General features: G+C 40.9%; 1 protein-coding gene across 1 annotated transcript in view; it reads left to right on the top strand.

The window, feature by feature from the left end:
- Positions 1-13,818, top strand: part of TLL2 (tolloid like 2) — a 163,757-nt gene that overhangs the window by 104,556 nt on the left and 45,383 nt on the right. Inside the window, 2 exon segments of the mRNA XM_020997114.2 lie at positions 3,717-3,832; positions 9,938-10,040. Coding sequence (XP_020852773.1) covers positions 3,717-3,832; positions 9,938-10,040 — 219 coding nt within the window.

The raw sequence follows: 13,818 nt of genomic DNA on the forward strand, positions 1-13,818 counted from the left end.
GGACATAAATCTCATGTAACCTTGCTATGTTTAAAGGGTAACCTTATCGCGATTGCTAGCAAATGCCATGCAGCCACATGATAATTTATATGTTCCTGCAGATTATTTGTAATTGCAGTAAAACAGCTTCCATTTCACCTTTACTGGTGTTTGCTGACCCGAGGAATTCTGCCTGTACCTGGCAGTCAAGTGGTAAAATGATACTGATGGCCCTTTCTTCTAGGATTTCCCTAGTCTGATCACTGGGAGTGGTTTGTTTTGCTTTCTCAGTGTTCAAAAGCTATGGATGACTTACTCCCAAAAATTGCAAGCAAGGAGATTTATCCATGTTTAATTTGAGTTGAAGACTAGAAGGGTTCTTGAGTTTCTTAGGGTTCAGGGTCACCTTAATGGGGAGGAGAGATGAATAACAACGCCTCCTGTCATAAATGTTCAGAAAGTTGTGAGCATTCAGCCGGGGCACAGAATTGTTGCCACATCACTCATTGGCTTTCTTACTGTCACATAAATATATGCTCCCCAAGTTCCAGCGAATATCCTACTTCGAAGTTCCAGGTACCTACATTTGGGTCATTTTTAAAAAAAATAAAAACACAGAGAAACAATGGGAAAAGTCACTGGTATTAGTGTTTATAGCCCTTTAGTGTCCAAGGATGGCATGTCTGATTGGGAGATTATCTGGTTTTACTGTTTCTGGGCAGGCTTATTACCACTGCTCATTTTCTGGCAATTTTTGTAGCCCAGTAACACCTTTGCTGAATGTTGAAAAGCAGGGGAAGAGAAAAGAAGCATGATCAAAGCCTATCCATCCTACCTGTTGACTAATTCATGATTTAATGGGGAAAAGAGCTTGGACTGAAGGGATAAAATGTGAGATGCCCTGGCCAGGGTCGTTTCACACTTACATCATTAACGTGACCAAATCCCACTTGCCATCATGTGGGGAAACTACATTATGGGGATGATGACATTCGGCCCTAGCTGCAACTTGGATGGGAAGGCTCTGGAACCAGCTGCCCATGGTAATAGATTTCACTCAACATTGTGTTTTCACAGAATCAGTTGTATGGTACATGGAATGGAAAGAGCTTTGGATTTAGAGACAGAGGAACTGGGGTTCCAATCTTCCCTCTGCTACTTACTCTGTGGGATCTGGGGCAAGTCATTTAACATCACTGGGCCTCAGTTTACTCATTTGTAAAATTGAAATGCTTGTGTCTATGAAAATCAACAGTGGGATACTCCCTGTTTCTCTTGATCAGAGAGATCAGAATATTGGATGAAATCTTTTTCCTAACTACTAGGTCAATTAATAACACCTTGCTCACAGGGTTGTACGATAACAGATCAAATGAGATAACATGTAGAAGGCACCTTACAGATCTTAAAGTGCCATAGAAATGCTAACTATAATTATTAATAAAATGAAGTGCTTTGAGCTCCTTGGAAAATCACAGAATACTAATATAATGTAACAAATAAAAAGTACATGTAATATACGTATATGATGCTGTAACAGTAGGGTGTTACGGGCTGCAGCACTTATAATTTGTTTCACAGGTTTGGATCTGTACCCACAAAGACATGTTCACACTTTTCCTAGCTTGCAAATGATTTAATAATGATAATAATCATAAATATACATGCACATAAATGTGATTACATACAATCTTAGAAACAAAGACTATTAACAGAAAGATAGAGAGATAAAGAAGAAGTACATCACCAATCCAAGGAAGCACCAACTCTTGAACATCTGGCTGGGGGAGTCCTGTATCACAGCCGTCAGGGTCTCGGTTAGGAAAGTCAACAGAGTGGGCGTTCCCACCTCTGAAACGAAGACCTTCAAAAGTCCCTTCCCCAAATGGCCCGTTTTATATCTATGTAAACTGCGGGAGAACAACCTTAGAACAAAAGTGGAGCTTGGCCAAAGCTCCAGATGTCTATTTTTTATGTACATATCCAAGGAGAGGCCAGTTCCTTGGAAACGTACATGCTTTCCTCAAGGAATCTAAGATATTCCTTGAGAGAAGAGTTGTTCTGCCCTGGTAACATAGTTTGTTTTATTCTTTGATATTCTATTCCCTTGGTGCTCCTGGTCACGCATACTAACTTTAAATTACATTACTTAGGTCATGAGGCAGTTGTGTGAGGGGCTGAGGAGGATCTCCTCAGATGCAACGTCCCAATTAGTGGAAATAATGAATTTCCCCAAAGTGGTCACATCATTCTAATTTGCATTACGTATTTCTGGTGAACTGAAACCAGTTACCATATTTTACCTAATTTCAACTAGTTATGAATTATACCCAATTAATATAATATTATATATATTTATGATATCATATAAAACCTAATTTATATTATTATTGTTTTGTTGACCTAATTTATATATACCTAGTTTCAATAGTAGGATGCAGTTAGGTGGTGCAGTGGATTGAGTTCCTGGCTTTGAGTCAGGAAAATTCATCTTTCTGGGTGCAAATCTGACACTTATTAACTTGTGTGACCCTGAGCAAGTTACTTCACCCTGTTTGCCTCAGTTTCCTCAGCTGTAAAAGGAGCTGGAGAAGGAAATGGCAAACCACTGTAGTATCTTTGCCAAGAAAACCCCAGATGGGGTCACAAAGAGTCAGACACAACTGGAAAATGACTGAACGACAATTTCAATAGTGCATATTCAAATACATGTGACCAACTTAGGAAATTCATTATTCATATTAATTAGTACCTAGCTATATACATACATATGTTTATACATGTAAAATTATGATGATGATAATAATGATAATGATAACATTTATGTAGTGCTTACTATATGCTAGGCACTATGCCAAGTGCTTTAGACATATTATCTCTTCTGATCGTCACAATAACCCTGGGAAGAAGGCACTATTATTATCTCCATTTTACAGATGAGAAGAAAAGGCAAACAGAGGTTAAGTGTCTTGCCCAGGGTCACATAGTTAGATACACAGTTAAGTGTCTTGAGACTGAATTTGAACTCCGGTCTTTCTGACTCTACTCTATCCACTGTGTCTCCTAGCTGCTCCCAACTATATAACTTGTATTATTTTTTTTACATACAGTCTATATAAATATACATATATATGCATGCACATGTATATAGACATTCATATACATGCAGATGTATGTGTTTATACATGCATACATGTGTGTGTATACACACACATATACATATACATACACACACTCACATACTCATACATATACATATATGTACAACTGGTGGCACAGTGGATGCAGCACCGTCCCTGAAGTCAGAAAGACCCAAGTTCAAGTACAGCTTCAGACACTTACTTGTGTGACTTGTAAGTCACTTAAACCCCATTTGCCTCAGTTTCCTTATCTATAAAATGAGACTAAAAATAGCATCTACCTCCCAGGGTTGTTGTGAGGCATGTTTGATGATATGTTTGAAGTACTTAGTACAGGTTCTGGCACATTGTAAATGTGTGTAGATGTTAGCTATTATAATAATAATAATTATCATTATTATTATTGTTATTATTATTATTACATACTATGCTTATATGTGTATATGTTTATATGTGTATTCTGATAGGGAATTTGAAATTTTCCCAGATTTATTCAGAAGTCCTCACTTGTTTATAATGTCAATTTGTAGCTGGGGTAAGTTGCCTGGGTAATTTCATGTGCTGGAAATCACAGTTGTTGTTGTTTTGACTCAACAGCCTGTGGAGAGACACTGCAGGACACCACAGGAAACTTTTCTGCCCCTGGTTTCCCAAATGGTTATCCTTCCTATTCCCACTGTGTCTGGAGGATATCTGTCACTCCTGGGGAAAAGGTAGGTGTGGAATTCTCTTGGGAAATAACATTGTCGTTTGAAGTAGGCCTAGGCTAGAGGGCCCTTTGAGCCACAATCTGGATGATCTACGTACATGTTAAATAGAGATATCCTCGTTTTCAATTGATTTTTTGAAAAAAAGTATTAAACATTTTTTAGGCTGAGAGGGTGAGAGCTAGAAGTACCTCAGAGGCCATTCATTTTATAGATGAGGAAACCATGCTTTGCCCAAAGTAACTCAGGTCTTCAAGTTCCCTGCACCATGCTGCCACCTTTTGTATGAAATGTGCTGTGCTAGGCACCATCAGAGATGAAAATACATATAAGACATGCTCCCTGCCCTCGAAGGAGCTTATAATCTAGTAGATAAGAAAACATCTTCCTCAAGGGAATTGATGATGCTTGCTGAAAGCTTTTACACTAATGTGTGTTTGGAGCATCCAGTGATATAGTTGGTTCTGTGGGAGAGGAGCAAGCTAGTATCCAAGACCATCTCAGATAGACATGATTGTCATAGAATCATAAGACTGAAAGGAAACCTGAGAGATTACCCCAGCTGGTCAGCTGATAACCCCAAGCTGCAAGCCTGGCTGTAATTTGCTAAATGAGAAGGGCTCGTTTTCCTGTTTCCTCTCTCTGTGGTATTTTGAGCAGCCAACGGATGGTGACAGGTAAGTGTGTTCAAGTCCGTGTGTGCTGTTTGCACAGCCACAGGGATAAAATCATGCAATAGTATTATAAAAATAACCACTGGAAACTTGATGGCCAGACAAATATTTTTTAAAAGTCAGTGTACTGAGATACACAAGCATAAACACTACTACCGAAAGGAATCTATCTTTCATCCTATTCAAACTGGTCTACCTTTCTTACAGACAAATCTAACCCTTTAGCCTCATAAACTAGGCATTGGAGAGGTAATCCTGCTACGTAGAGCAGTCATGGTCCTTCAAGGTTGTGTTCTGGGCCCTTTACTCTGTCTATAGTCTCTCCCTTGTGATAAGCCCCCATGCATCCAATTATCACTTTGGAGACAACTCTCAAATTTACTTACTCTGCTCTAATATCTCTCTCTTCAACCACAGTCTTATGTCACCAACTGCCTGCTGGTATCTCCATCTTGATGTCCCATTAACATCTCGAACTCAGCATGTCCAAAATGGAACTCATCATGTGTTCCTCCAAGCCTAGACCTTCTTAAACTCCCTGTTTCTGTTGGAGGAACGACCATCCCTCAAATTATTGCACTCTTGATGTCAGACTCTTCCCCTCCTCATGAACCATATTCAATCAGTTGCCAAATCTTGTTATTTCTACTTCTTCCCACCTCTTTTGCATTCTCTCTCCTTCTTCCCACTCACACCTTCTCTACTCTCATTCAGGCTCTTATCACTTCTTTCCTAGACTATTGCAGTGACCTCCTAGATGGTCTTCCTGTTTTGAGAATCTTCCTTCTCTAGTCTGTCTTCTTTCTAGCTGCTAGATTGATATGATTAAAACACAGATCTAATCAGGTCACTCCTCTACTCAAAGACGTCAGTGACTCCCTATCATATCTCAAATGAAATACAAGGCCCTCCTTCCACAGCCTGGTTACTATGCACTTTTCCTGTCTTGTTTCACAGGATTTCTTTTCACAACTTGCTACTATTGATCTGGAAAATGGGAACAACTATAGCATCTATTTCCTAGAGATGTTGTAAGGACCAAGTGAAATTTTAAATATACATACATATATACACACACATACAATATATGTATATAAAATATACATGTGTATGTATATATTTGTATATACACATATATACACACACACATATATATATGCACACACACACACACGCACATATATATATACATTTTTTTCATACCTTAAAGTGCCATATAAACATTTGCTATTATTGCTGTTGTTATTCCTGCCTGCCAAACTGGCCTGATAACAACAAATCAAAATCTAAAACTCCAGACCTTGACCAACTCTTGACATTGATAATGCATTAACCCATAATTCCTCTAATTATTACAGGTGCTGTTTAGCAGATCAGAAAGAACAGTAATTAGTATACAAAAGAAACATCATGAGCAGATGTTTAATAATAATAAACTGGACTAGATAACCTCTAAGTCTCATTCCAGCTCTAAGTTTATGACCATCATACATCAGCTTTGCCATAAGTGCTTGGGAAAGTCTCGTTATGGGGATGGAACCGGGATATGAGTGGATCAATTAACCCGTCAACAAGCATTTATTAAGTTCTTCCTATGTGCCAGTAACTCTATTAAGCCCTGACGATACAAAAGCAAAACAGCCTTTTCACTCAAGGGCTTGAATTCCAATAGGGAACACAACAGGTGGATAATTGGATGTATCCAAGATGGAAGATGACCTTAGAGATTGGGGTAGCTGGGTGATGCAGTGAATAGAGAGCTGGGCCTGAAGTCAGGAAGATTCATCTTCCTAAATTCAAATCTGGCCTCAGACACTTCTAGCTGTGTGACCTTGAGCAAGTCACTTAAACCTGTTTGCCTCAGTTTTCTCATCTGCAAAATGAGCTGGAGAAGGAAATGGCAAACCACTCTAGTATCTTTTCCAGGAAAACCCCAAACAGGGTTGTGAAGACTCAGACAAGACTGGAAAGAGTGAACAATAACAATGACTTTAGCAGCTGGAGAGACCAGAAAAGACCACAGAAGAGGGGCAGTTGAGTTAAGTCTTCATTTGCTGCTAAAATGGGTGATTTTTGACTTTCATCTCCTTTTCTTCCCAGTGGATACTGGAGGTGCTGGGAGCAGGAAGGTAGAATGGAGGAAGAGAAGGTCGGATCTGGGGAGTCCTCAAATTGGCTGAATTGATAGTTTTCCTCTATGTCCCCTTATGCCAAGAATCTAGATTTAAATTTGTAAAATACATAACTTCTATCCTCAGACCTGTGATTTCATCTGTATGTGGATCTGCTAGTATGGAAGCTTCCTTTATTGATGCAGATCAGGACCTCCTCAGTAACTAACATTTAGAGGATTGCCTCTGGGGTCTCTGAGAGGTTAAGTGACTTGCCCAGGAACACATGTGTGAGGCAAGACTTGAACCCAGTTCCTTCTGACTCCAAAGCTATCCTCTATCCACTACACATAACAGAGTTCAGTAAATATTTGTTGGTGGACTTTTTCCTTAGCCTCTGAAAATAAGGACCACTGTTAATTATTCAAAAACTAATTGTACTGGTTTGAGATTGACTGAGACCCATGCATCTTCTCTTCCTTTCACAGCTCATTAGTGAGGTGAAGAAATGGAAGGAAAAGAAGTGATGCTCAAATTAGTCAGTTCTACTACTCACTATAAACTCTGGTGAAGGCTGAGAGAAGAGAGTATAATAATTGGCTTAAATGAGACACTGGGGAATTTCAATTATCTAGGCTCTCCCTCTCCTCCATTAGTAGACAAATGTGATTAGGACAAAGTTATATGGTTCAGTCCATACCCATAGCTTCTCACATGCAGGACATATGTGCCCCTCCCAACACACACACACACACACACACGTGTGTATGTGGTATGTGTATATATATACACATATGTACATGCATATACATATATCTACAGGTAGGGGTGTGTGTATGTGTGTGTGTATGTATGCAATTGGTGAGATGAATAATGTTGGGCTTGGAGTCAAGGAGATCGATTTAAGTTCCTCCTTTGACACTTACTCAGTATACAATCCTGGCAAGTATCTTAATGTTTAAGATCCTGGGCAAGTCATTTAAGCTTTAGGTGTCTCAAGGAACTCTCTAGGACTTAGCTACTAAGTCACAGACCTGTTGAGATCTGCTTTGGTGGAGGGACTTGCCACATTGGAAATTCCCTTTCCTTCTGCCCTCCTCCCTTCTCCACACTTCCCTGCCCCCCTCCCACTCCTCCCACGTCTCCCCTTCCTCACCCTCCCCTCCCCTCCCTTCCCTTCCCCTCTGTTTTGTTTTGTCTTTGTATTCCCAGTGGCTTGCACATGACTTAGTAAACAATTATCAAAATCAATTAAAATTCTCCAGGGAATGCCAGCTACTATAATCTTCCTTGGCAAGATATTCATTAACCAAATAAACAATGTCAATTTGTGGCCATTGTTTTGATCTGTATTCGTCTTGTATTCACAACATAGTGCAAACTGTGTGCCAGGAACTGTTGTAGGAACTAAGGGAGAGACACAAAGCTAAGTTAGGTTGGGGGGTGCACGTAACCACACGGTGTGGAGGTAGTCTGGAAGCAGCACGGCAACAGAAGCTTGTCTACCAGAGCCCAGGGTCTGGAGGGCAGAGTCCGAGGTTCTGGTGGGGGAAATGAGGAAGATGGTGAACGTGTAGACAGCATGGCCATCATTATGGTCAGGAAGTGAAGTTTCAGTCCAAAGGAAAAGAAGAAGAGACAACAAGTAAAGGCAGAGAGGAGAGGGGAGGGAGGGAAGGAGAGGCAAATTCAGGCTTGGGTCAAGTCAAGTGGGTTTTGTACTTGGAGAAGGTAAGGCCATCTCCTCAAACTGAGGGCAAGAGATGGAATTGCCAGCAGAGGGAAAGGACAGTGTCTAGAGTCTACTGGGGAGTCACCAAGAGATAAATAAAGGTGTTCCTAGAGAGTGTAAGCAGGGTTGAGTTGTTCACAACTTGCGTTGAGCCAAGTAGTTGTGGTTTGTAATCTTCCTACGGCAGTTTCCTGTGGCCTGGAAATATGAGCAGCCAAAGAAGGCAGACAATGGGAATTCCAACCTAGTTTTCTGTTCCGACCTGCCTGGAAGTAGGAGAATGCAGTGAGGATCGCTTGAGATTGTTAAGTAGAATCCTATGGAGCAACTTGGGAATGGCTTTTTGGACATGAGGATACTGGAGAAAAAATGTTAAAAATACTTGTCCTGAAAAAAAATTTACTGAAGTAGCCAACTGAAAATGGGATAGAAGTAATTCGTGAAAGTGTTCTGTCTTCCTGTGTCAGTTGGAATGATCATGATTTTCCCTTATATTTGCACTTCATCTCTTGCCAAATCACTAATCTCTTCTTCCCCTGGCCAATCTTTTAATGTCTTTTTCTTTTGGTCAACACCCATATGACTTAAGAAGCTTAAGTTCTTCATTATAAAATACCCTGGAAACGAATTCCTCCCTATTTATTCCCTGTTTTTCCTGACATCCTGACATTCATTATTATGATCTTTCGCGGGATTTTTTTTGGGGAGGGCGGGAGAGGGGTCTGGTTCTGTGATTTCATGGGTATAGGGAACTTCCAGTAAGAAAAGTCTCTCTACTGAAGCAAATCAGCAAGTGTTCAGGAAATTTTTTTTTTTTTAGTGAAGCAATTGGGGTTAAGTGACTTGCCCAGGGTCATACAACTAGTTAAGTGTCAAGTGTCTAGTCTGAGACTGGATTTGAACTCAGGTCCTCCCGACTCCAGGGCTGGTGCTCTATCCACTGCACCACCTAGCTGCCCCAGGAATTTATAGTATTAAGAGAATCACCTAGAGCCCAGAGAGGTTGTAACCTGCTCAAGATCATACCACTATAATGTGTCTCAGGTAGGATTTGAACCTGGGTCCTCCTAACTCTGATGCTAGTTCTCTATCCAAAGGGTGGCTAGGTGGTACAGTGGATAAAGTATTGAGCCTAGAATCAGGAAGACTCATTTTTGTAAGTTCAAATCTGTTCTCGGACACTTACTAGCTGTGTGACCCTCAGCAAGTCACTTAACCCTGTTAGCCTCTGTTTCTTCATCTGTAAAGCAAGCTAGAGAAGGAAATGATAAACTATTCCAGTATCTTTGCCAAGAAAACCCCAAACGGGGTCATGAAGAGTTGGACACAACTGAAATGCCTGAGCAGCAACACACTCTCTATCCATTGTGCCATGCTGACTTTTGTTATCAGTTATTATTTGTATTTTGTTAATACTATAAAATAATATGTTTATAGAGCACATTGCTGTATCCAAAGCACTTTCAAATGAAGGCCACTTGTTTTCATGTTTTGTATTGTGCTGTGGCGTGGGAGAAACGTTTAAGAAGCTCTTTGCTGGGTTTGTCTTGTGAGTCTGTCCCCCCGCCCCTAACTCTGTGCTGCCTCTTTACAGATTATTCTGAATTTCACATCTATGGACCTGTTTAAAAGCCGCCTGTGCTGGTATGATTATGTAGAGGTCCGAGATGGTTACTGGAGAAAGGCCCCCCTCTTGGGTGAGTGAACATTGGAATGCTTTCATGTGGATTGAGAGAGCAATGTGGGAAAGAAGAAAGGTCCCCGAACCTGCATTCACGTCCCATCTCTGCTGCCGACTTCCCGGCTTAGGGGCTAAGTCACTTATTTCCCTGATTCTCAGTATCTCTTACTCCTTCAGAAGATGTCAAATGGCTTTGAATAGATAAATAGAGGGGGCCTAGGTCGGGCTGTAATGCAGAGTACCAAGGCCTGGAGTCAGGAAGACCTCAGTTTAAATTCAGCCTCATATAATCACTATCTGTGTGGACCTGGGCAAGTCTGCCTCTGTTTCCTCATCTGTAAAATGGAGATAATAATAGCTCTTACCTCCCAGGGTCTTTGTGAGGATTGAATGAGATAATATTTGTAAAGTGCTTTGCAAACCTCAAAGAGCTAAGTAATGATGATTATCGTCATTATCATCATCAATTAGATGACACAATAGATGGAAAGAACACCCAGACATCTGGGTGAGAAGCTGTGGGTAGTAAAAGATTGTTTGGTTTTTTTTTTTTAATTAATTCAGTAGAAACTGGGTCCCAGAAGAGACCTCTTTTACAGATGAGCTAAGAAATGTGATTCGGCTAGTGGAAGGAGGGTTGAAAGGGAGAGGCCTGTGTTGCCGAGGCTTTAGCCACAAAAATGAGCTCCAACATCACAACCAAGTATTGGTTGTAGCAGCAGAGCAGGAGAAGCCAGGGTCTGTGGCCAGCCTCACGAACGCAGCCTGTGGCCTGGGGGACTTCTCTCTGATAACATCAGTATGGCTTGTGTTGGCCCCTACCCTGAAGTTTTCCTTGGCACATATGAATGTGGCTTTTCAGTTCACCTGCAATCAACTCCAGCCCCGATGTTTCTTGGAGTTTAAGATACACCTGACTTAATAGTCTTGTTCTTGGGATATGACAACAGGGTCAGATACTGTGGTGGTGGTGACTGTAACCTGGAAAGGATTATCCTGGTGTGACTTGGGAAGGTAGGGTGAGACATGGAAAACAGGGTGGTATATGTAAAGCACTCTCAGGAGGATTGTCTTGAATTTCATTGGGTAATCTCGTGAAGAATGGCGAAAGTTTATAGTATCATTATTTCCTGATAGTCAAATGAGATAACATCTGTAAAGTGCTTCCAAGCCTTTCAGCACTGTAGAGTGCTATTCTGATGATGATGATAACAATGATGATGATGTTTTTGAATGCTTGATTTTGGATTCTCCTCAGCTCTTAATATTCTCTCAGTTTGTCTGTATATGTTTAACATTTACATAGCTCAATTATGGATTTCTGTACAACCTTGAATTCAACATAGGAGTATTTGGATGATTATAATTATTACATGACTACAATCCCTATTTAGGTTTAGAACTGGGAACCTCTAAAGTCAAACTCAGTTCTAGATCATCCAGTTTGTTATTATACTAAAAGACTGGGCTGGAACTACACATTGAAATGATGAAATGTTTAATTGGGACAGAGTTCCCAAGCAAATAGTAAAACTTGTCTCAGAACTCATTCCCCAGTGAGCACACTCTTTCTCGATCCCCACCAAAGTAGCCTAAACAAAGAGCTTCTTAGGATTCAGGACTTTCAGTGTCTTTGTGTAGCTGGCTGGAGTGTACTTGAGCGTGTCCCTGGGTCTCAAGCTTCCAGGGGGGGGCTGAGTCTGTTTCTAAGATTGCCTGTCTCTTGCTCGAATCTTCACACCCTATTCTGCAACCTTTCTCTCTGTGTGGCCCCTAGTCATGCACTCTCCATACAGATCCCTGGCCCCTGATCTCTCTGTTCCATTATTCTTTCATCAAGTGTTCTAAGCTTCCTTCCTGATTGTTTTCACCAGGAGAGGGTCAGAACAACATATCCTCCCTCTTCTCCACCCCCAACCTACCACTCCTTGGCGGAAAATCTCTTTTCCCTACACAAGTTTGTGGTCTGTAAGCCTTTTCCCTTGGAGGGAAGGAACTTAATAACAGCCTGGCCCATGCTCCCAAGAGTTGCTGGCTATGTAGTTAAAGCACTTACGTTCTTTTACTTTCAATTAATAAAGAGGAATTAAATTGATTTATTCCACAATGGGCTACATTCTCGACTCCACCCAGACACTGGGAGGGTAGTTAACTTTGCCTTTTCCAGGCTGCCTTATGGTTCTAATCCTACTTGATTAGGTGTATTTTAGTAGGTGTGGGAACAGATGCTTGGGCTGAAAACCTCAAGTCCCAATTCCCAGACCTCAGCTCCAAGCAGAAAAAACAGTCAAAATCACGTTTCTGATGGGATGATATGCAAGAAGAATAAGGATGTGGCAAGAACAGATCTGGGCGCTCATAATCCCTGGGGCAAGCCCCTTAACCCATCATGGTGCTGCTGGATCTGGCATCAGAGGGCCTGGGTTCAAATCAAGACTTTGGCACTTGGACTCAGGCTTCTCATTTGCAGAGGAGGGCATTTATTGAATTAGACAGATGATGTCCTTTCCCACAATCAATCTATGATCATCTCTGGGTCTTTATTTCTTATGTTGTCAAATGGAAATAGTATTGGATGAGTATTAAGACAGAGCCTAGATCTTAGGAGAATTGACATGATTTCATTGTATCTTTGTATCCTTATCTCTTAGAGCAATGTTTGGCATAGAGCTGCTGCTTGATCAATCCTTATAGAACGAATGACATTTGATTTCAGGGTTAGAATGGGTATCAGAGGTAATATAGTCTAACCCTTACTCAAAATATGAATATCCTCTCTAGCCTTAATAATCATACAGCCTCTGCTTGACTTCCAGGGATAGAGAACTTACTCTTGGTTGAGATAATACCTGTTTTTTCCTGTCCTTTTTAGACCCGGTGGATCTTTAATATAAAGATAATTCAAATATAGCAGCTAGGTGGCACAGGGGATAGAGCGCTGGGCCTGAAGTCAGGAAGACTCATCTTCCTAAGTTCAAATCCAGTCTCAGCTGTGTGATCCTGGACAAGTCACTTAACCCTGTTTGCCTCAGTTCCTCATCTGTAAAATGAGCTGGAGAGGGAAATGGCAAACCACTCCAGTATCTGCCGAAAAGAGACCCAAATGGGGTCACGAAGGATCAGACCCGACTGAAACAATTGAACAACAAAAGAGTTACATTATTAGTATCTATAGATTGAGGAAAGAGCTACTCTGAATTCCCTTAATATTTTAAAGTGCTGTATTGTGATAGCATATGGGGATATTTATTCAGTCTGCGGGAGGTTTTGTTCGCTTGGTGATTATTTTAAGTCATGCTGCATATTTTATTGGGCTAAAAAAGGTCCAAATGACAGTGTGATACAGTCAGACCTTGGGTTCAAATTCTGTTTTTATTACTTACTGCCTTTGTGTCTTCATCTATAAAATGAGGAGGTTAGACCAGAGGATCTCTAAAGTATATTCCAGCTCTAAATCTTATCCCTGGTTATGGGTAGAGATGATGACTTAGGCTAGGAATGTTAATAGTCTCAGGAATTGTGGTTGGTAGGACAAAGGGAGAGCCAAAAGGGTTAAGTGACCAGGAACTGAGCTACAGAGAATGAAGAAATTGAACAAAATTAGAGTCGCAGAATCTCAGAGTTGGGAAGGAGCCTAGAGGCAGTCTATTCAAATTTCTATCTGAAAAAGAAGGGTTTCCCTTATCAATAAGGATCAGTCAATCAAGTCAATCAACAAGCATTAATTGAAGTCTTACTGTGTACTAATTGTTGTAACCCCAAAGAAAGGCAAAGCACAGTCCCTGCAGCTAAGG

This window comes from Phascolarctos cinereus, unplaced genomic scaffold, assembly GCF_003287225.1.
Source record: "Phascolarctos cinereus isolate Bilbo 61053 unplaced genomic scaffold, phaCin_HiC Scaffold_3;HRSCAF=262, whole genome shotgun sequence".
NCBI classification, from domain to species: domain Eukaryota; kingdom Metazoa; phylum Chordata; class Mammalia; order Diprotodontia; family Phascolarctidae; genus Phascolarctos; species Phascolarctos cinereus.